Source organism: Leucoraja erinacea, chromosome 28 (assembly GCF_028641065.1).
Source record: "Leucoraja erinacea ecotype New England chromosome 28, Leri_hhj_1, whole genome shotgun sequence".
Taxonomy (NCBI): domain Eukaryota; kingdom Metazoa; phylum Chordata; class Chondrichthyes; order Rajiformes; family Rajidae; genus Leucoraja; species Leucoraja erinaceus.
In genome coordinates this window covers 5,042,677-5,064,677 of record NC_073404.1, presented here as the reverse complement: position 1 = coordinate 5,064,677, position 22,001 = coordinate 5,042,677, and the positions used below count along the sequence as shown (strand labels likewise).

Below are 22,001 nucleotides of genomic sequence, written 5' to 3'. Positions count from 1 at the left end.
CTCTGGAGTTTGAAGCGTGCCTGTGAACATGGTGCATTAGCTTCTTATTGGAAATGTGTGAAGAGACCACAAATACAAAAAGATAATCACTTCATTAGTTTTCTTGAAAGTAGAAACAGTTAAGCTATTTTGACTGCTACATGCAGTTGCACTCCTTCAACAATCTTTTTGCTTGCTTCATTAAGTTGCCTTAGAAAAGAGAAATCTTCAATGAACTGTCATTGGCTCATCCCATAATTGCTCTATTGTTATCTTCTGCTGGTGTCAATTTCAACCCCTCTCCCACAATGAACACGATTTTCATCAAAAATAAACTTCTAATTTTCTTCATTTTACTTTTCCAAGTAATTTGGCAACATGAAATCCTGCATACTTTATCTTCATCTTTTCAAGTTATATTTGTGGTCCCTTGTGTTCAATTGAATTTAGTTTAAAATTCTAATCCTTGCTTTCAAATTCCTATTTCAAAGCTTCACCCCATCTAAACATGGTCATCTTTGCTAGCCTGTTATTTGTATGTTTCATATGTAGCACCAGATGGCTGCTTTACCATTGAGACTTACTGTAGCTTGTCTTGTAAATTTCCCCCTGTGGATCTTGCATCCAAGGTCATGGTACTTTATTTGTGCTGTACTGAGGTACAATCAAAATTCATTTTTGTATACAGTGCAATACAAGTATCACTATACATAAGCACTTAGATACATATTCAATAAGCATCTCAGATACAGTTCAAATGTATAGCAGAAGTGCACTAATACAGTATACAGTGTCACCAGTTTGGTGCTGTTTTCAAGTCGCAGTTGTTGTAAGTGCAGGGATCATGACCTGACCATGAAGGTCCGTTGTCCTGGCAGCGTGGCAAGGTCGGCCAGGCCAAGCGTAGCCATTGGTGTCCTCCGCCGCTGTAGGCCGCATCCAGTCCACGTGCTAGGCCTCTGGGAGAGAAGCGCCCGGACCAGCCGAGCCCCAGGCTGCTGCAGAGCCTCCAAACCTTTGAGGCTGTGCACTCCATCCCGCAGCCGGTCTGCTTACCGGTCTTCCAGGTGGGTTCCCGAGGGGTTCTCAATCTACGGCAGGTGAACCAGACCTTCCGGGCGGGTTGCGGTCGTGTGTCATCCGTCCATGATGGGCTGGGCCTACCGGGCGGGTTCCTTTAAACTGCAAACAGTTCTTGGGCTGTCTCTGTGCACTCCGTCCACTTTTATTCTCCCTTTATTTATATGAACATGTGCTACTGGTGTGATTGGTTGCTACAAAATTATTTAATTTCTTGAAAGAAAATACCCCAAAAAAAGCTGATGTAAGCAATTTTTTGTTTAGCTTGATTGGTATTTGATTTGGATTGTGATGGAAATTGCAGAAAATTACTTTTTGGCTTGGACCTTTAAATATTGCATGTAACATTGATGTTCACTGCAGAAAGTCTACTCATTTCTTAGGGAATGGGGAAGCAGGGGATGCAAAAGGCCGACCAGCTTATCTTTAAGTGATGTGACAAAATAAGCAAGCACGATTCTCATCCACAAGTCTTGGATCTAAATCTCGGACACATCTGATATTTGTGCTCGAGTTCCCCAGATGATCTCGGCCATGTGGCATAAACCAAAGCCAACAAATTGCCTCGTGGATGCTAAAATTATCCAGAGCTGTTGTGGGTCACTTCTTCATTATCTCTAAAATGTCCCCTGAAGTGCAATATAAAAAACTGCAAACTCCAGACTCATTAAGAATTAAAAGTAAAACAAAATCAAGTGTGCAGAAACTAATTTTACCTGCTATTTCTAAAATGCTAACACAGCATTATTAATTCTTTCATTTTTGATCTAGCCAAATTATCAGTTCAGCCTGTACTGACAAAGTTTATCTAATTAAATTCCAAAGCTGTAAACTGCTGCTTGCTTATCCATGTCCTTTGCTGGTATTAGGTTTATAAAAACGTGAATTGAATCATTTCAGTTAAAACCTAGTGCTTCAGATTTCAGACATGGGACACTTAATGTTAATGCAGAATAAAAACACCAAATGGTTTATTATTCAAAAGCAATCGCTGTTGTTTCTGCTGAGAAGTCATTGTCCTGAAGCATAAACATTACTCTTTCCACAAATGCTACCTGCCCTCAATATTTCTGGCATTCTTTTAATTTTTCAGATTTTTGTTTATACTTTTAGGCATTTGGCAAAGCTGAGCTTTGAGTTTGGTTTTGTGATGGGTAATATTTGCATCTTGAATCAAAGATTTGCCTTCATAGCCAATGTACTAGCATCTGTTCAGACTCCCATTGTGGCAATTGAATTAAATGCCATGTAAAGAGGTTTTATGAAAAAGGCCACAGGGCTTCCATCCAGATGTATAATGTAAAAGAAATACAATTGCATTAAACAGTTATGGTATACAAGTTACACCAAAAACATTTTTTTATTTGATTTTTTTTTATTTGCCTCCAAGATATCTTGTAAAGAGAATTGAAATGGCCTCTATGGAAAAACATTTACGAGTGGGTCAAAGATAGAACTATAAGAGTCATACTGTGTAAAAACAAGCCTTTTGGCCCAACTCATCTATTGTGATCAAGATGTTTTTCCAGGCTTGATTTTCCTTCTAAGCCCATATCTTTCTATGCCTTTTCTGTCTGTTTCACCAGCCAAATGTCTTATAAACATTAATTGTACCTGCCCTGTAGCTTTCTCTGGCAGCTTGTTCCATTGAGAAAGTTGCCCTTTAGGACCTTTTTTAAATCTTTCCCTTCGCACCTTAAATCTATGCGCCCTAGTCTTAGACTCACCAACTCTGGAGAAAAAGAACGACCATCCATCTTATCTGCTCCCCATATGATTCTTTTATACATCTCTTCAAGGTTACTCTGCAGCCGCCAATGCTTCAGGAATAAAGGTTCCAGCCTATCCAACCACTCTTTGTAACACAAGCCCCTCAGCTGCATCAGTAAGATTGTATACACTGTCAAACGAGTTGGAGCAGAAGTATTTTAAATAAAATACATAAAAGGATCTTCATTAAAAAGAAACATAGAGGTACAGGCTGTAAATTTAAACGTAACAGCTAAAGCACTATTTGGCAGAATCAAAGAAATCCTCCAGCACAGTGGGGATCACAAATTTCTGTTACCATTTGTGTGGATTTGGGCGGATAGCCTGAAAAGTGTTGATTACCAATCTTGTTTAAACAGTAACTCAGTGGAGTAATAGAATGTGATGTCTTTTTCTTTTTCTCTTTGTTATCATAAGGCTGGAAAATGCAATATTATTTTGCATGTTTTTTTTCTCTAGAATGAAGAATTAGACAAAAAATATGCTGGATTGCTGGAGAAAAAATGGACCTCCGTGATAAGATTACAGAAGAAGGTGACGTCTAACCATATTATGTTTGTCATATGAGCAAAGCAAACGCTATCAGGCCTACGCACATTTGGCTTATATTTAATTTTCCCTCATTGGACTATTTATTTCCTATCTTATGAGAAAGATACTTGTGTTAATACAAGAGTGTAAAATTCCCCTCCAATCCTTGACGGAGATCAGGACAATATCAGAAGCCCCTAAAGTTATTAAATGCATTTTTGGAAAATTAATGCAAGCTTGAATTTATGTCCATATTTCTCTGGGAGCATATAAATTATTCCAGATGAAAGCTCATCAAAATTCAGCCTTCCTGAAGTGGCATGTGGCATAATTAAGATTTGATTGATGAACTTTCCTGTCTCTCTTAATTCATTTCAGTTTCATTTGTAGATAGGAAATTTCATTTAATATTGAAGCTCAGAGCTATTGACATCTGAAGAATCTAGGTTAAGGACTTTAAACTATTTAGCTTCTTTCTTCACTGCATTCTTCCCTGGAGATATAACCTCGTCTTTGTGATTCAGAATCAGAAACTGCTTGGTCATAATGTAGTATTCAGTTTCATTTGGGAATTGAGGATGTGGTAAACAGTGACAAAGAATAGGCTTGATTTTCTTAAAGCTTGGAGCAGCTTTTATTATTATATTCAACCCGTTCTCCTATCTTGAACATGATGGAAATCAGCCTGTAGGCTGGGGAGAACAGCTATGAATTTCATTAGCATCTTGCTTCTGCCCATCTCTAAAAGGAAATCACATTTCCAGAATGAAATATCAGTAAACACAAAGCAATTCCCCCTAAAAAGCAGTGCATTCATTTTTTTGAAAAGGTTTTTAGTCCACTATTTAAAAGATCTTTATTTTGCATGTGAGAGGGACATATTCTATTGCAGGCATTATATTTATCAATGCTTTATCTCAACATATGCTGCATTCCTGTGATTCTCAGCAAGGTCCAAACTTCCAGACATAGAAACTGACCAGAAAAATGGTCCCCCCCCCCATTGCAGCATGGTAACTAGTTTCCAGATACAATCTCTTTTATCTCTTACTCTTCCAATTACCCGTCTAAATTTCAACCTTAATATCCGTTAATTTGCCCTTTCTCAGTTCTACAAATAAAATCTTTATTTCTTCTGTTCAACAGGTTATGGAATTAGAATCAAAACTCAATGAAGCAAAAGAAGAATTTACATCAGCTGGCCCCCTGGGTCAAAAACGTGACCCTAAAGAATGGATCCCTCGTCCTCCAGAAAGATATTCCCTGAGTGGACACAGAAGTCCAGTCACAAGAGTTATTTTCCATCCAGTTTTCAGTGTCATGGTATCAGCTTCTGAGGATGCTACAATAAAGGTAAAAACTCCTTGGAAAGAACATTTCTATAGAGCATAGAAACGGGAATAAAGAGCACAGGAACAGGCCCTTTGGCCCTCAATATCTGTGCCGGACATGCTAAGTTAAACTAATCTTCTCTACCTGCAGAATCCTTCATATTCCCTGCATATCGAAGTGCCTAACGCCAAGACTCTTAAAAGCCATTATTGTGTCTGACCCCACCAACACCATCCTTGGCTGCATGTTCCATCCTTGGCACCCACCACTCTGTCTAAAATGAGAACTTTCCACACATCCCTGTTAAACTTTCACCCACTCACCTTAAAGTCATGCCCTCGAGTCTTTGACACTTCCACCCTGGGGAAAAAAAGGTACTGACTGTCTACTCTATCTGTGCGCCTCGTAATATTATGACCTTCTATCAGATCTCCATCCAAGCCAAATTTAAGCCATAAGACAATTATGTAATTAACATTTGATTCAGTTACAGGCTGTTGGCCTGTTGCTTTGATCTGTTGTTTAACTGACTTGAGACCCATGAGGAGAGTCAGTTTCGTACATTCAGTTTCGATTAGAGATTTTTGATTTTTTTTCCAATTCTTTAATTGAGCATAGCAACTTTGACCTGCAGTGACGTTTCGACTTTGAAAATGGAAATGCAGTGATATTGGTTAGAAACTCATTGTGTAAAGCCATTTTTATTTTTACTCTAGTGCAAGGGATGTGAAGGGACAGCTATCCCATATATTGATCAGGGCAATTGTAAAAAAAAATGCATTGTGAAACTTGCATTTACAGGGAATTGTGACTGGTCACATCTACTTGGGATAGATCTTGCCATTAATTGAGAAACAGGAAGTTCATTCTAGGGGATGCGGCTCATGGAGTATAATTGGAGTCACTTGGTTTAAATGGATCAAATTTCTGGAGATGGACTCTGCTTTAATAAAATGTTATGATTTTTCTATGAGTAAATGTTGATTTACATTTAAGTAGAATGAATGAAATGGCATTAAAAAAGGAATATGTTTTTTGGTCCAATTGGCATCTTCATTTGCAATAGGCAGTCATTTGTGAAATACAGACACCAAGCTTATTAGAAATACATAAACATGGAAATGAGAAGGCTACAGTGATATGAGGAACTTTGATTACAAGATCGATCAAATAAATAGCAGCTGCATAAAATGTGTATATCATGATACTTTGAGTCCAGTGTTAAACTCGTATATTTGAGTTAGACATCACGCCTGCCCTTCAAGTTTTTGTATTATTTGGAGTAACCCTTTTATTTGGAAAATACTGTTTTAAAAATGTGTTGTTTTAAAATTAAAATTCCATCTATCTCTGATTTCTTGTTAAATTTCTACACACCTTCCCCCAAGGCACTGTCTAATGATTGGTACATTAACTGCCCTTCATTATTTTTGCTTGCATGATGTTGGACGATGAATGTCAGCAGCCTTTGAACTATCTGGCTGATGACTATCTTCCCCTTGCTTGCATTCTTTGGACAAGAGCGTGTGTTATGACAAGGTCACCAGCTAACAATCAAGGCTGGAAAGTCTGATATTTCCACTTTGTCATCCTTCTGATCATATCTAGTCTAGATGCTTAGTTCCTATCGTTATCTGTGCTTTAATTACCTGGTGTAGAAAGCATCATTAAGGAATTAACTATTTCGAGTGCTGAAAAAAGATAAGAAAAACAATGTTGATCCAGCATTTTTGGATGCAGTTTTGACACTATAACAGCTATAAAGGCTAAATAATATATTTGCCGCTGCAGAATATATATGTATGCATTATCATGATGTAGTTCAGCTTGACTTAATTTCCTGAGCATTTGTTCAGTAATTCATGCTTTTCGTGATGGTATCTGTTACAAAGCTTTTTTGCTAGTGTTAGCAAATTAAGTGCTTTATCCAAGGGTCTAAAAGTAAAAATAGACACTGCTTTTATAGTGAATATATTCTTAGATTTGCTGGGTAATGGAGGAAAAGTCCTTTGCACTTCAAATTAGATTTTCATTAAACGATTTCCAATACTTTTAAGTCGTTTGCAATTTTGATTTCTGAAAACCTTGAATTCTTTAAGAATTCAACATTTACAGGCTATCAAATAGTTAGCTTGTTGAGTAATTTTGTAAACGTGTAAATGCATTTAAAGTTTTCCAAGTTGTAGAATAAAACAATACTGTCTTTTTTCTTTGTTATGGCCCTTTCAAAAATAAGCTATTTTGAATTAAAGCTGATGAATAATATCTGTCGAACTATCTCACATTGCCCTGTCTCCTGTGCCCACAAATCTTAATGCTGCAGAACAAAGAAGACAGTTATGGAATTTGAGTCTATTCTTGTGAATTAGTGGTATTCGCAAGAAATAAATAACATACAGCATAATCTGGAAGCAGTAATTTAATTTACAGATTTTGTAATAATTTAAATTAATTACGTGGCTGTTTGAAAGATTGAGCATTCAGTTCCAAGATGGGAAGTGATCCGTGTAATCAATAAATATTAATGAATCGAATAACACCACTCAACCTTAAATTTTGGATGAGGGGAAGTTTTCAGTTGTTGCAGCTTTAAAAGCCTTGCACTTCAAAGGACTTCACACAAAGGGTGATGAGTGTATGGAACTAGCTGTCAGAGGAGGTTGTTGAGGCTGGGGCTATTGCAACATTTAAGAAACAATTAGGTGCATTGAAAGGACAGGTTTAGATGGGCATGGGCCAAATGCAGGCAGGTGGAACTAGTGTAGCTAGGACATGTTACCGGCTGTGGGCAAGTTTTGAGGGGAAGGACTTGTTTCCAAGCTGTATAAATCCATGACATTTTCAGACATGTTGGATATCTTTTCTCAACCTTCCCCATTAAATTTGATTTGTAGGTTTCCTTCCCTTCCAATTATATAAGGAGCTAAATCAGGGGTCGCCGCTCGGGGCGCTCGGCGGACCGGATGATTACGGGGGCGGGGGGGGGGGGGGGGGGGGGGGGGGGGGGGGGGGGGGGGGGGAGTCCGCCAAAGGGTCGCATTTGCTGCAGGTTGCAGCCCCTGGACTAAATAATGGGTATGGCACAGTGGCTGCTCGCACATGAGCCATTGAGGTTAGAAGCCAATTTTGGGGTATTTATAAGCATTCCTTAGAATTGCTGAAATTGAGTGATAACTAGTCTCAGTTTTAGATTAACAAATTGCCTACCAAATTGTTAAGAATTGTTACAGTTTCTTCCAGAAATCCATGAATTTATCATTCTCTAAATTTTATGGTGACCAATGTAGAGGCTTATTTCTTTGTTTCCACATTTCAGACAGATGCACATCTTTACTGACTGATGTAATAGTAAGATTGTTCATCCATAGAGATGATTGAAACTATTTCTCAAAGTGCAATTACACGAGAAGTTTAACAGAATGATTTTTAAAAACTTGTGCCTTAACTAACTGATAAATAAGAAAGACAGAATATGATGGAAATACTCATTAGGCCGGGCTGCATCTTTGCAGAGAAAATCAGCCGCCTCTCAAATTGGAGACCCTTCATCAAAGCGTCTTGAATAACGGTTTCATTTTCACTTAAATACTGTAACTTTTAAAATGCCCATGACTTCAGCCACAATTCAGGTCTCCATATTAACATTCTCCATATAAATTTGCTGTAAACATTTATTTCATGATCATATGTACCAGTTATAGCTATTAATAGACTCTCATAACTTAGAAGAGATCTGGCAAGTAGGTATGGAACTGTTTAAGCTGATTATTCTAATTAACTTTCTATTTGCATGTCATTAGTCTTTGGTAGAAATTACATTCACATTAATAATGGCATGGAAGTCATTTGGACTCAATTAAAATTCATATTTCCTGTCGTCTATAATCCTCACAATTCCTTGCACCACTGCAGATATTAGTTTTGCAGTGGTGGGGTGCATTGTATTGTCAACCAGTACATAGTATGTAATTATTCGCAAGGATATTTGATTGTTGTGCTTGCTGAATGGCAGCAAAGAACATTGGCAAGTGCTGGTAGTTATTTTAACCTTAATTTTATTTCCTGGATAGGTCTGGGACTACGAGACTGGAGACTTCGAGCGTACGCTGAAAGGCCACACAGACTCTGTACAAGATATCTCCTTTGATCAGAATGGCAAGCTGTTGGCATCCTGTTCTGCTGACATGACCATCAAGCTTTGGGATTTCCAAAGCTTTGAATGCATTAGGACCATGCATGGTAAGAGTCTCCTGGGGAGGGCCACATAAACCAGAAATACAACAAACCATCTCTTCAAAAATGTTAGATTGTAGGAAAATAGAATATTAACATGTACGCATTTGAAAATGTGTTGTTTTTTTTTTAATGCACAACGTGCTATAATAACTCAGTGGGTCATGCAGCACCACTGGAAGACATAGATAAGATGTATTTCTGATCAGGACCCCTCTTCAAATCCCGACCCAAAACGTTGCTTATTCATCTCGAGATGCTGCCTGACCCGATAAGTTATTCCAACTGTCTTTTTTTGTAAACGAGCATTTGCAGTTCCCTGTGTCTTGTATTTTGTGTGCAATTTTCTAAATTTGAATTTGCTGTTTGACAATTTCACCCCATATTACAGAACAATATTCCTGGTCAAAAATCAGTGGTCTAAATTTTGCTAATGTCATTGGGTTTATGCCAGTCAGCAGATGTATAGGAAGGTATATTTGGATGCTGTAAATTGAATTTTCTCTGCTTTGTTCTTCCCATTATCTTTCCCGAGTTGAATGCATTTGCAGCTGCTCCACTACAGTTGCTGTAGAGGATAAGCGCGATTCTGCATGTTGGCTGTTTGTCTTTGAATTTAATTGACATCCCTGTGACTTTATAGTAAAGACATACACAAGATTCAGGCATGTGCCATAACAGAAATACAGAGGCTACAATGTTCAAGAAGGAACTGCAGATGCTGGAAAATCGAAGGTAGACAAAATTGCTGGAGAAACTCAGTGGGTGCGGCAGCATCTATGGAGCGAAGGAAATGGGCAACGTTTCGGGAGAAGGAGTTCGGCCTGAAACGTTGCCTATTTGCTTCGCTCCATAAATGCTGCCGCACCCGCTGAGTTTCTCCAGCAATTTTGTCTACAGAGGCTACAATGCAAAATGCAAACCACTGGTTAGCCACAAAAATAGATGACCGGGTTACAGTTTGCCAAGAAGTACTTAAAAGAGCAACCACAGTTATTGGAAAAGATCTTGTGGACAGATGAGATGAAGATTAACATATCAGAGTGGTGGCAAGAGCAAAGTCTGGAGGAGAGAAGGAACTGCCCAAGATCCAAAGCATACCGCCTCATCTGTGAAACACGGTGGTGGGAGTGTTATGGTCTGGGCATGTATGCGTGCTGAAGGGACTGGCTCACTTATCTTTATTGATGACACAACTGCTGATGGTAGAAGCATAATGAATTCTCAAGTATAGACACATCCTATCTGCTCAAGTTCAAACAAATGCCTCAAAACGCGTTGGCCAGCGGTTCATTCTGCAGCAAGACAATGATTCCAAACATATCGCTAAAGCAACAAAGGAGGTTTTCAAAGTTAAAAAATTGTCAATTCTTGAATGGCCAAGCCAATCACCTGATCTGAACTCAATTTGGCATGCCTTTTATATGCTGGAGAGAAAACTGAAGGGGACTAGCCCCCAAAACAAGCATAAGCTAAAGATGGCTGCAATACAGGCCTGGCAGAGCATCACCAGAGAAGACACCCAGCAACTGGTGATGTCCATGAATCGTAGACTTCAAGCAGTCATTCCATGCAAAGGATATGCAACAAAATACTAAATATGACTCCTTTCATTTACATGACATTGCTGTGTCCCAAACATTATGGTGCCCTGAAATGCGGGGGACTTTGTATAAACACTACTGTCATTTCTACCAAAATGGTGAAACCAAAATGTGTAAAACTGTCCTTTATTAAAATCTGACAATGTGCACTTTAACCACGTGATTTTTTCTATAACAAATCTCAAATTGTGGAGTATAGAGGCAAATAAATAAATGATGGGCCTTTGTCCCAAACATCATGGAGGCCACTGTATGTAAAAAGTATGATCTCCCATCCATCCTCTTAGCATTCAATTCTTATATTGTACTCCACAGCCAAAATGTCTGGACTGGACCCATTGTTAATATTTAATGTAATGCTGCCAGATGCTCCAATTTTTTAGTTGTGTTTCCTGGTGAAAACATAAGGTATAAACTAGATTTGGCAATAGAACTTCTTGCAGGCTTTTTTTCCTGTGTCTGATCCACTAGATTAATTCTAGGGGTTCGGAGGGAGAGATTGATCAGCCATAATTGAATGGCCGGGTGGACTTGGTGGGCCGAGTGGCCTAATTCTACTCCTATCACATGACCTCATGACTTTAGCATGCTATGAAAAGAAAAATCCACACCCAGTCCAGACCCTGATTTACTTGAATGTTGAGAAGCTTGTCCAATGAAACAAACTTGGACATTTTAGTTCTTAACTGTTTAGTGTCATAAATTACTAATTAGTTTAAAACAGGCATTTAAAATGTAATTAAGACAAATATTAAAAATGTAACAAAGTAATTGTATTTGCCAGGCTATTATTCTCACATTCCATGTCAGTTACGGGCAGTGAGATTTATGATGTTTGATGTTCTCCAGAGATGTACGGACATCTTTAGAAACAACACTGTTTTCCCAATGTATCAGACTTGATTTTAAGCCTGAAGTAAGCTTGCCCATGGACTACTCAAAATAGACAGCTAAATTATTCCGCCGGGGTCGGTGCTGGGGCCCCTACTCTTCATGTTGTATATTAATGATTTGGACGAGGGGATCGAAGGCTTTGTGGCCAAGTTTGTGGATGATATGAAAATAGATGGAAGGGCAGGAAGTGTGGAGAAAGAAGGGACTCTGCAGAAGGACTTGGACAGGTTGGGGGAGTGGGCAGATGGAATATAGTGTAGCAAGGTGTGGAGTCATGCATTTTGGCCGTGGAAATAAAGGTGTAGACTATTTTCTAAAGGGGGAGAGAATCCAGAAATCAGAGGTATAAAGGGACTTGGGAGTGCTGGGGCAGGATTCTCAAAAAGTTAATCTGCAAGTCGAATCGGTAGTAAAGAAAGCAAACTCAATGCAAACGTTTATTTCAAGAGGGCTTGTGTACAAAAACAGCGATGTAATGCTGTGGCTCTATAAGGCGCTGGTAAGGTCGCATTTGGAATATTGCGAGCAATTTTGGGCACCATATCTGAGGATGTGCTGATTCTGGAGAGGGTCCACCGGAGGTTTACAAGAATGATCCCAGGAATGAGTAGGTTAACCTACGATGAACTCCAGCGAGTTCAGTTCTGGGCCTGAACTTGCTGGAGTTTAGAAGAATGAAGGGATACCGCATTGAAACATGCAGAATAGTGAAAGGCTTACATAGAGTGGAGAGGAATTTTCCCTTCGTGGGAGAGTAGGACTAGAGGTCATAGCTTCAGAAGTAATGAATGTTCTTTTAGGAAGGAGATGAGGGGAATTTTCTTTAGTCACAGAAGCCTGCAGAAACTTCACCCATGCCTTCTCTCCGGAGATGCTGCCCATCTCGTTGAGTTAATCCAACATTTTCTGTCTACCTTTGATTTAAACCTGCATCTGCAGTTCTTTCCTACACATAGATACATTCTTGATTAGTACAGGTGTCTGAGGTTATGGGGAGAAGGCAGGAGAATGTAGTTAGGAGAGAGAGATCAGCCATGATTGAATGGCGGAGTAGATGATAAGCCAAATGGCCTAATTCTACTCCTATCCCTTGTGACCTGTGACCGTATTTCAGTGAGATCAGCTGTCGTCAGTATCATGTTTGTGATTGATTGATTTTAGGATCTGCTTTTGTGTGTAATGATGGCTGTTTTCTTGCATTAAATGCATTCTACATACCTTGAAACATCTATAATGTTATGCTTCAGGCAATACCATTAAGAAGATCAGTCAACAGAAAATACTAAGACCTTGCTAAAAACCTTTTTAGTGCACAAAGAAATCCAAATTTGTTTTTGAATGATCCAGTGGCAACCACTGGAAGGTTCTTTCAGGCTAAGGCTTTGTGCTTGAAAGTTCCTTCTATGTTATGTATGGCAATCTAGGGCTTCTATGTTATGTTCGGCGACCTGGCCGAACCAATTGCCGCTGCGCTCGCTTGCGCCAACCACGGGAAAGACATGATATAGAAGATGGCCCAACACGAGGAAGAAGAAGGCAATCTTAACAATACTAGAGTAAAAATCTTTGCTCCGTGGTCAAGTTGTGCCTCTAATCTGAATCCAAATGGCATGTTAGAGGCAGAAATATAGATTTAAAATTTGTTCTGAAAAACCATATGTTCTATAAGAAAGTATATCAATACTTCCAATTAGATTATCAGTAAAAAAATCTGGAAAGATTTTAATTTGTTTAGTTTAGTTAATTTAGTTTTTGTTTTTGTTTAATCTACCATGGGCAGCACAGTGGCATAGCAGTAGAGTTGCTACCTTACCTAGCCAGAGATGTGGGTTTGGTCCTGAATTTGGGTGCTGTCTGTACAGAGTTTGTATGTTTTCCCTGTGACCGTGGAGGTTTTCTCCGGGTGTTCTGGATTCCTCCCACAGTCCAAAGATTTACCGGTTTGTAGGTTAATTGGCTTTGGTAAAATTTGTCCCTAGGCTGTTGGATAGTGTTAGTGTATGGGGTGATCGTTGGTCAGCGTGGGCTCGACTGGTCAAAAGGCCTGTTTCTGTGCTGTATCTCTAGAGTCTACCACAGTCTTGCCTGACGTCCCTTCCATTGACCAACAACAACTCCATCTCAACCATCTGCCCTCTTACGTCACGTCCTTGTGCAATTTGTTATGACAAGTGCAAGAAACGAGTGCAGGACATTTGATCCAATTTCACCCCTCCCACCCCTCTGCCCAGCAGAGATGTTTCCATTCACAGGCCAATTGTTGCTGACTGTTATGCTGAGTAATAATGCCAAATATTGGCAATGTTACCATCGCTATCCTGCAAGATCAAAATGGACACACAAGGATCTGCAGAAGCTGGAATCTTGAGCAAAACACCGAGCTGGAGGAACCCGGCGGGTCGGGTAGCATCTGTGGATGATGTCGACGGATGGCACTTTGGGTCAGGATCTTTCTGTGGACTCTTCACCAGTCTGAAGGTTCCCAATCTGAAATGCCATCTGTTCATTCCCTCCACAGATACTGCCTGGCCCACTGAGTTTGTCTAGCTCTTTATTTTTCAATCAAAATGGACACTGCGGCAACAGGAAACTCCAAAACAACATATAAACCTTGTGACTGCTCTTGCTTTTGATGCAGTTTTTATCATATTTTTGTAAAGTGAAAACAAAATCAAAAGAATGGAAAGTGCCAACACTAGATAGTCATTGATGCTGAAGGCTTTTCTATGAGACCAAAACATAACGTTCAAGAAGGGTTCTGGGTGAATTTTTTGATCTTTCATTCTAATCTAATTGAGTTTTAATTCATTTTCAGGCCACGATCATAATATTTCATCAGTAGCTATCATGCCTAATGGAGATCACATAGTGTCTGCCTCAAGGGATAAAACCATGAAAATGTGGGAGGTCCAGACTGGGTGAGTGTAAACAGAATACACATGAATTGTGAGTTTTCCATGATTTTAGTGTAGTGTGATATATTTTGAATCTCCTAAAGAATACCAGTCACTGCAGCTATATGTAGAATTAGTGTTTTTTGTACACAATTTTATGTTCATATTTCATTAATATTAATCAGCACAGCCTTACAAACAGTTTTATGTACATTAGGAGCCACATATGGGAAGATTATTCTACCTTAAAGCCAAAACATAAATGTAACTTGTTACTGTAAAATGCACTTCTACACTATTGGTTCTGATTATGCACAGATTAGTACAAATCTTTTAAATATAAATGAATACAATATCTTGTATCCACACATTCAAGTAATCTGTTTGAATAATGGACCTGCAATGATAATACCAGCAAACCAAATTTCACTAAAAACTGCATACAGATTTCCGTACAATGTCCTGCAATTTATTCCATGGAAAATATATCTGCAAATTATTGAAGCTCAGTTTCTATGATTCATAACACTGAAATCCATTTAGTCTGTTCATAGCTTCCTTCAGAGGTACTGTTGCGTCACCATTGCAATGTAGTTTGTTTTTCTCAGATGTACTGGTACTGAGTTTATAAAGTGAGTCACTACACTTATAAAGTGAGTCCTATGTTTTCCATCTGAGTAGAATAATTGTGATACACACAAATATAATTTTGGCTGTACTTGATGGTTTTATAAATGGGATTTAATATATAATTCGGCTGCAAGTGAATAAGTCAACTTTTGTCTTGTAAATGAAGCATTGAGTCAAAGTAGTGATGGATTTTTGCCGTTATCAGTTATAGCAGCGTAGATGCTAGCAGTCTGAGCATCTATTTCAAAATACTCAAGCTATAGGATGTATAAAGTGTAGATTGGTGGTTACATTGTATGATAAACAATGTACATTGTAGGTTGGTGACATATTCAATGCAGCATCCGTGTTCACGCAAGAGATAGAAACTCCAACATTTATAGAGTAAATGCAAGCAGAGACACTTGGCATTTCACAGTCATTTCCAGTCTGCTTTTACTGTCGTTTAGCTGTAGCTGCTCTTTGGCGCGGCTCAATGTTTCCATATTTGAAATGGGTTGGGGCACTCTGGTGGGGAGCCGGTGATAACAATTCAGTGTGAAGAAAGGGGCCAGAGGGGAGAAAGATGAAGGCACTTAACACCTTGCTACATAGAGTAATTGAGGTTGAGACCATTACATCCTTGTTTTTTTCTAATGGATACATTTGCAGTACTTTACAAACCTATGGGGAGAAGAGGGCAGGAAGGAGTTAGTTTTGGATTACTTTTATAGAAATCAATTAGAACCTGATGTGATGGCCTCCCTGAAAGGAGTTTTTGCTATTATTTGTCTAAGTAATTACATACCTTGTGGCTTCTGGCATTTTTTTTTATCAGTTTACGTGTTAGAGATATTATACCAGTAGGAAATTGCACAGCCAAGAGTGGCAAGGTCACAGTATTCTTATTACAACATTTTTTTAGTTAGTGGTGTTACAGACATTATATGTAATTTCCTTAGGTGCAGGTTATAGACATGTTCCAAAAGCTGCCTTGGGGTGCACATATTTTTACAATATTTAATAATTACCCGAATTCTTCAATTCCATGCAGCCTTCACATTGCTATTGGTGACACATTTCATTTGGGGAACAAGTGACACTATGTTAGATCTTCATAACAAAAGGCATAGAAGAAAGATATTGAGGGTTCTACTAAATTCGTTTAAACTGTATGGACATTTTCCTTAAAAATAAGTCCTGTGGAGGAGTTATGATTAAACAGTAAATGTCACTTACTAGAAGAGTTTGTTAAAACTGGTGTTAGATTGCAATGTTGTGCAGTCTATTCATTATTTACAGCAATGCAGTATTATTAGCGTATAACATAAGACTACCTTTGATTGACAAGAATTTGCTGAGCTTTGAATGCAAGTGCCTGAATTGTTATTGCCATATCTGCCTCAATTCAGGCAAGTTATTTAGTGATAAGAATATAGAAAAAGAGTCTTCAAGTTGTTTATTATATTAATCATAGTCATGCAGCATGGAAACATGCCCTTTGGCCCAATTTACCAACGCAGCCCAACATCTCCCATCAATCTACTGGTCCCACCTGCCAGCGTTTGACATATATCCCTCTAAACCTAACCTATCCTATCCATGTACCCAAATGTTTCTTAGATGTTGCGATTGTACCTGCCTCAACGACCTCCCCTGGCAGCTCGTTCCGTGTACCCACAACATTTATGGAAAAATAAGTTACCCCTTGAGTTCCTATTAAATCTTTCCCCCTTCATGTTAAACCTATGTCCTCTGGTTCTTGATTCCCATGCTCGGGGCAAGGGACTGTGTGTTTACCCAAACTATTCCTCTCAAGATTTTGTACACTTCTACAAGATCACCCCTCATCCTCCTGCCCTCCAAGGAATAAACTCCTTCCCTGGAGCTTAATAATAATAATAATAATACATTTTATTTGTGGGCACCTTTCAAAAGTCTCAAGGACACCTTACAGAGATTAACAAGAATAATAAAACATATAATCGGAATAAAATAAATAATAAAGACATCACCAATACACAAATTAAAAACAGAATTCGATCCAAAGACAAAAAAATCAAAAACAGCAGCGGCAGTCTCTCTTCCGACAGCCATCTTGGACACAGACTAACATATTTACTTACACACAAAAAAAATCATCCCCCCACAATGGTTACCACTGTGGGGGAAGGCACAATGTCCAGTCCCCATCCCCATTCACCCAAAGTCAGGCCTATTGAGGCCTCCGCTATTGCCTCTACGGAGGCCCGATGTTCGTGGCCGTTCTGACCGAGTGCTGTTGCCCCGGCGTCGGGAGAGTCCACTCAGCGGCTGGGCCACCTGGAACGGCCGCTTCCTAACTGGGGACCGCGGCTTCCGAAGACGACAAGGCCGCGCCGGTTTGGAGCTTTCTGGCTCCTGGTGTTAAAGTCGGCGCCGCCCGCTCCGCTCCGCAGACCCGCAGCCCGGAGGTGTTGATCTCGGCGGTCACAGCTCACCGGAGCTCCAGCGCGGCGACCCAGACAAAGCATCGCCCGCTCCTTTCCGCGATAGCGCTCCAGCGCTGTGCCGCCACCAAAGCCGAGGTGCTAGGTGGTCCCCGCCAGGAAACGGCGCTCCACGCCCGCTGGTAGGCCACGAGGACGGGTCGACGGGGCAGCCCGGAGAAAAAGCTGCCTCACCGACCAGGTAGGGACCTAGAAGTATAATTACCCCCTTCCCCCCACATTAAAAAGTCCATTCTCCAACAGACAAAGCACAGGACTTAATAAAACTTCAAAAAAAAGTGAATTAAACGGACGGCTGCTGGTTAGCAGCCGTTCCCCAAGATGGCTCCTCCTCCGACTATCGATGAGCTTAGGCCCTTGAGTCCTGGCAACATTCTTGTAAATCATCTCTGCACCCTTTCCAGCTTGACCACATCTTTCCTGTAACATGGTGCCTAAAACTGTACATAATACTCTAAATGTGGCCTTGCCAGCTGTTATATAATTGCAACATGATCCCCCAACCCCTCCATTTCTATACTCAAATTTTATATTCAATATTGGATTATATAAAAACCGAAGAGCAATTGTTAAAAAATTGTAACTTCATTTTTGCACCAACAGTTATTGTGTGAAGACTTTCACGGGACATAGAGAATGGGTGCGCATGGTCCGACCCAACCAGGATGGAACCCTTCTGGCCAGCTGTTCCAATGATCAGACAGTGCGCGTGTGGGTGGTAGCAACAAAGGAATGTAAAGCTGAACTTCGAGAGCATGAACATGTGGTAGAATGTATTTCCTGGGCACCAGAGAGCTCCTACCCAACCGTTCTGGAAGCAACAGGATCTGAGGTGAGAATTTAAGAAACTGAAATACTCGATTTAAATTCAGCATTGTTAACCATGTCATCTTAGACGTGTAATTTTCCCTGAACTAAATAACTGACTGCATTAAGGTTCCAGTTGTTCATCGCCAATTCTGGAAGCATCTTCATTGGCTTCAGATGGGGTGACCAGCTCCAGAAAATTTGAAATTAAACTAGAGATATTTTGCAATAAATTCTATTCAGGGAGATCAATGTATGTGCCCCAAGTGCTTAGCTAAGGACACTTGCCCTGTATTCTTGTACCATGAGCTTGCCCGGATCCTCTGCATCCCGTGCTGCATGCTGTTGTGTAGGGGACTTGAGTGCTGGGAACACATGGAAAAGTCCTGCTCTACCAGTTTCTGCCATGCTAGTACCCCGGCGCGATTTCCTGCCCACTCTCATCATCACATAACGATGTGATGGATGATGTTTAACAACAAAATTCTCACAAGCATAAAGATTTCTTCATGTTTTCAGCTCGTTATGCAGGAGATTCTTTGGGCTAAAGAGAACAATGCAACAAAAGAGAGCAGATTTCATCATCCAATAAATGCCGAGAGAAGCTGTAGGATGGAGATGATCTGTTGATATACAGAAGAGCCGCTCTTAGAACTGCCTGCCAGGACATACAGTGCCCCCCATAATGTTTGGGACAAAGACCCATCATTTATTTATTTGCCTCTGTACTCCACAATATGAGATTTGTAATAGAAAAAAATCAAATGTGGTTAAAGTGCACATTGTCAGATTTTAATAAAGGTTATTTTTATACATTTTGGTTTCACCATGTCGAAATTTCAGCAGTGTTTATACATAGTCCCCCCATTTCAGGGCACAGCAATGGCATGTAAATGAAAGTAGTCATGTTTAGTATTTTGTTGCATATCCTTTGCATGCAATGACAGCTTGAAGTCTACGATTCATGGACATCACCAACTGCTGGGTGTCTTCTCTGGTGATGCTCTGCCAGGCCTCTATTGCAGCCATGTTTTGGGGGCTAGTCCCCTTCAGTTTTCTCTTCAGCATATAAAAGGCATGCTCACTTAGGTTCAGATCAGGTGATTGACTTGGCCACTCAAGAATTTACAATTTTTTAGCTTTGAAAAACTCTATTGTTGCTTTAGCAGTATGTTTGGGATCATTGTCTTGCTGTAGAATGAACTGGGCCAATGAGTTTTGAGGCAATTGTTTGAACTTGAGCAGATCTGATGTGTCTATACACTTCAGAATTCATTATGCTGCTACCATCAGCAGTTGAATCATCAATGAAAATAGGTGAGCCAGCACCTTCAGCAGCCATACATGCCCAGGCCATAACATCCCCACCACCATGCTTCACAGATGAAGTGGTATGCTTTGGATCTTGGGCAGTTCCTTTTCTCCTCTGTACTTTGCTCTTGCCATCACTCTGATATAAGTTAATCTTCGTCTCATCTGTCCACAAGACCTTTTTCCAGAACTGTGTTTGCTCTTTTAAGTACTTCTTGGCAAACTGTAACCCGGTCATCCTATTTTTGCGGCTAACCAGTGGTTTGCATCTTGCAGTGTAGCCTCTGTATTTCTGTTCATGAAGTCTTAAGTGGCAGTTGTCATTGACAAATCCACACCTGACTCCTGAAGAGTGTTTCTGATCTGTTGGGCAAGTGTTTGGGGATTTTTCTTTATTATAGAAAGAATTCTCCTGTCATCAGCTGTGGTGGTCTTCCTCGGCCTGCCAGTCCCTTCGCGATTAGTAAGCTCACCAGTGCTCTCTTTCTTCTTAAAGATGTTCCAAACAGTTGATTTTGGTAAGCCTAAGGTTTGCCTAAGGCAGGCACAAAATGCTGATGTCCCTAACAGTTTTATTATTGTTTCTCAGTCTCATAATGGCTGATTTGACTTTCATTGGCACAACTTTGGTCCTCATGTTGATAAACAGCAATAAAATTTTCCTATGGTGATGAAAAACTGGAGGAAAGACTAGGTGCTGAGAGCTCTCTTATACCTGCACTACGGAGGCATTTAAACACACCTGAGCAAATACAAGCACATGTGTCCCAAAAAAGATGGTTCCTTAAAATGGGGGGGAGGGGGGGGGTGACTGTGTATAAACACAGCTGTAATTTCTACATGGTGAAACCAAAATGTATTAAAATGGCCTTTAATAAAATCTGACAATGTGCACTTTAACCACATGTGATTTTTTATTTTACAAATCTCAAATTGTGGAGTACAGAGGCAAATAAATAAATGACGGGTCTTTGTCCCAAACATTATGGAGGGCACTGTAGCTCCGAACCTCGTATCTCAATGACTTTAGAGATACAGCGTGATAACAAGTCCTTCGATCCACCGAGTCCATGCTGACCAGCGGTCATTCCGTACACTAGCACTATCCTATACACTAGGGTCAATTTACAGAAGCCAATTAACCTGCAAACCTGTACGTGAGGAAACTGGAGAACACCCACACGGTCACACGGTGAACCGAGCATTTAGACTGCTCACCTCAGAATCCCCAACAGCAACCCTGGCAGGTGGCTTCTCTACACTGAGTCAGTGTGAGTATGGCATGCAGAGGTTCAAGCCAGGTTCCTGACTTTATTACACAAAGACAGGCAGTGGTTTGCGTCAGCCTGGTGGCACGGCATTGTGAAAGGCAGGAGTTCGCAGTGTTGCCAGCAAAGCAGTGCCAACCATAATGCATCTTTCTAAATATAATGACCCTCTAGGAGCACTGATTCCATTTGATTTGTTCTTACTGGGAACACATCCAGAATGCCTTGCAGGGGATCAATGTGTTATCTTAAATTAAGATGTAGTCTTAGTTTAAGACTTGCGCTATCCATATTTTTGCCTTTCTCATACTGTCAGGCTACTGTCTATTTGCAGTGAGCTATGTGAATTTGATTGAGCTCCCAAATCAATTCCTGGCAAAGCCGAAAGAAGCGAATGTAGACGCAAAATGCTGAAGTAACTCGGTGGGTCGGGCGGCATCTATATTGTGTCTATCTTGGGTATAAACCAGCATCTGCAGTTCCTTTTTATTAATGAAAGAAGTGAAGCTCATTTAATGCACAAGAGTTCTTCTTTCAGAGTTTTTTTGCAATTAATTAGTGCTAAATGACAAATTTAAACGAAACAGCCCAAAATTAATAGATTTCTTTAAAAGAGGTTTTCTTTCAGATTATTTTGACACGCTGCCTTTTTTTTTGTTAAAACATGATTTGAAATAGAATGCAGTTACAGGAGTTGCATGCTGCCTGGCCCAAAGATAATCGAAGGTCATTGTTGTGTGATTGACAACTAATGACCTCCGACACCGAAGTAATCTCTTTCTATATGATTGAGCTGAGAGAGACACAAAAAAGCTTTCTTCCCTAAGGCTTCCCACCTCTGCAGTTGGAGAATGGGGGATTGAAATAGCAGTCCTTGGTGATGCACTTTTCAAACACCATCTACCATCAAAATATGAGAATGTGCGGTTTTCATTGCTCGTTCTTAAGTTTGAATGTCGGATATGGGAAGCTAACACTGCTTGATCTGCTTGGGCATATGCACGTCATTAAATGATAACATTTTGAACATTTAAAATTGCCTTTAATAAAATATGAATTCTAAGGATGTCATGAGGAAATGTGCATTTGGTATGTTGTTGACTTTAGTTTAGTTTTCTGATTAACCTCTACTTTACTGTTTTTAATTAATTTAAAGTTTAAGGTGGACGATATATGAATATTGCAAATTTCCCCAGTGGT

At 39.9% G+C, this 22,001-nt stretch overlaps 1 protein-coding gene across 1 annotated transcript in view; it reads left to right on the top strand.

Annotated features, from left to right (window-relative positions):
* Nucleotides 1–22,001, top strand: part of LOC129710532 (lissencephaly-1 homolog) — a 116,992-nt gene that overhangs the window by 77,952 nt on the left and 17,039 nt on the right. Inside the window, exons 4-8 of the mRNA XM_055657569.1 lie at nt 3,289–3,363; nt 4,507–4,713; nt 8,763–8,931; nt 14,239–14,341; nt 18,019–18,247. Of these exons, the coding sequence (XP_055513544.1) occupies nt 3,289–3,363; nt 4,507–4,713; nt 8,763–8,931; nt 14,239–14,341; nt 18,019–18,247 (783 nt within the window). The remainder of the gene's footprint in view (nt 1–3,288; nt 3,364–4,506; nt 4,714–8,762; nt 8,932–14,238; nt 14,342–18,018; nt 18,248–22,001) is intronic.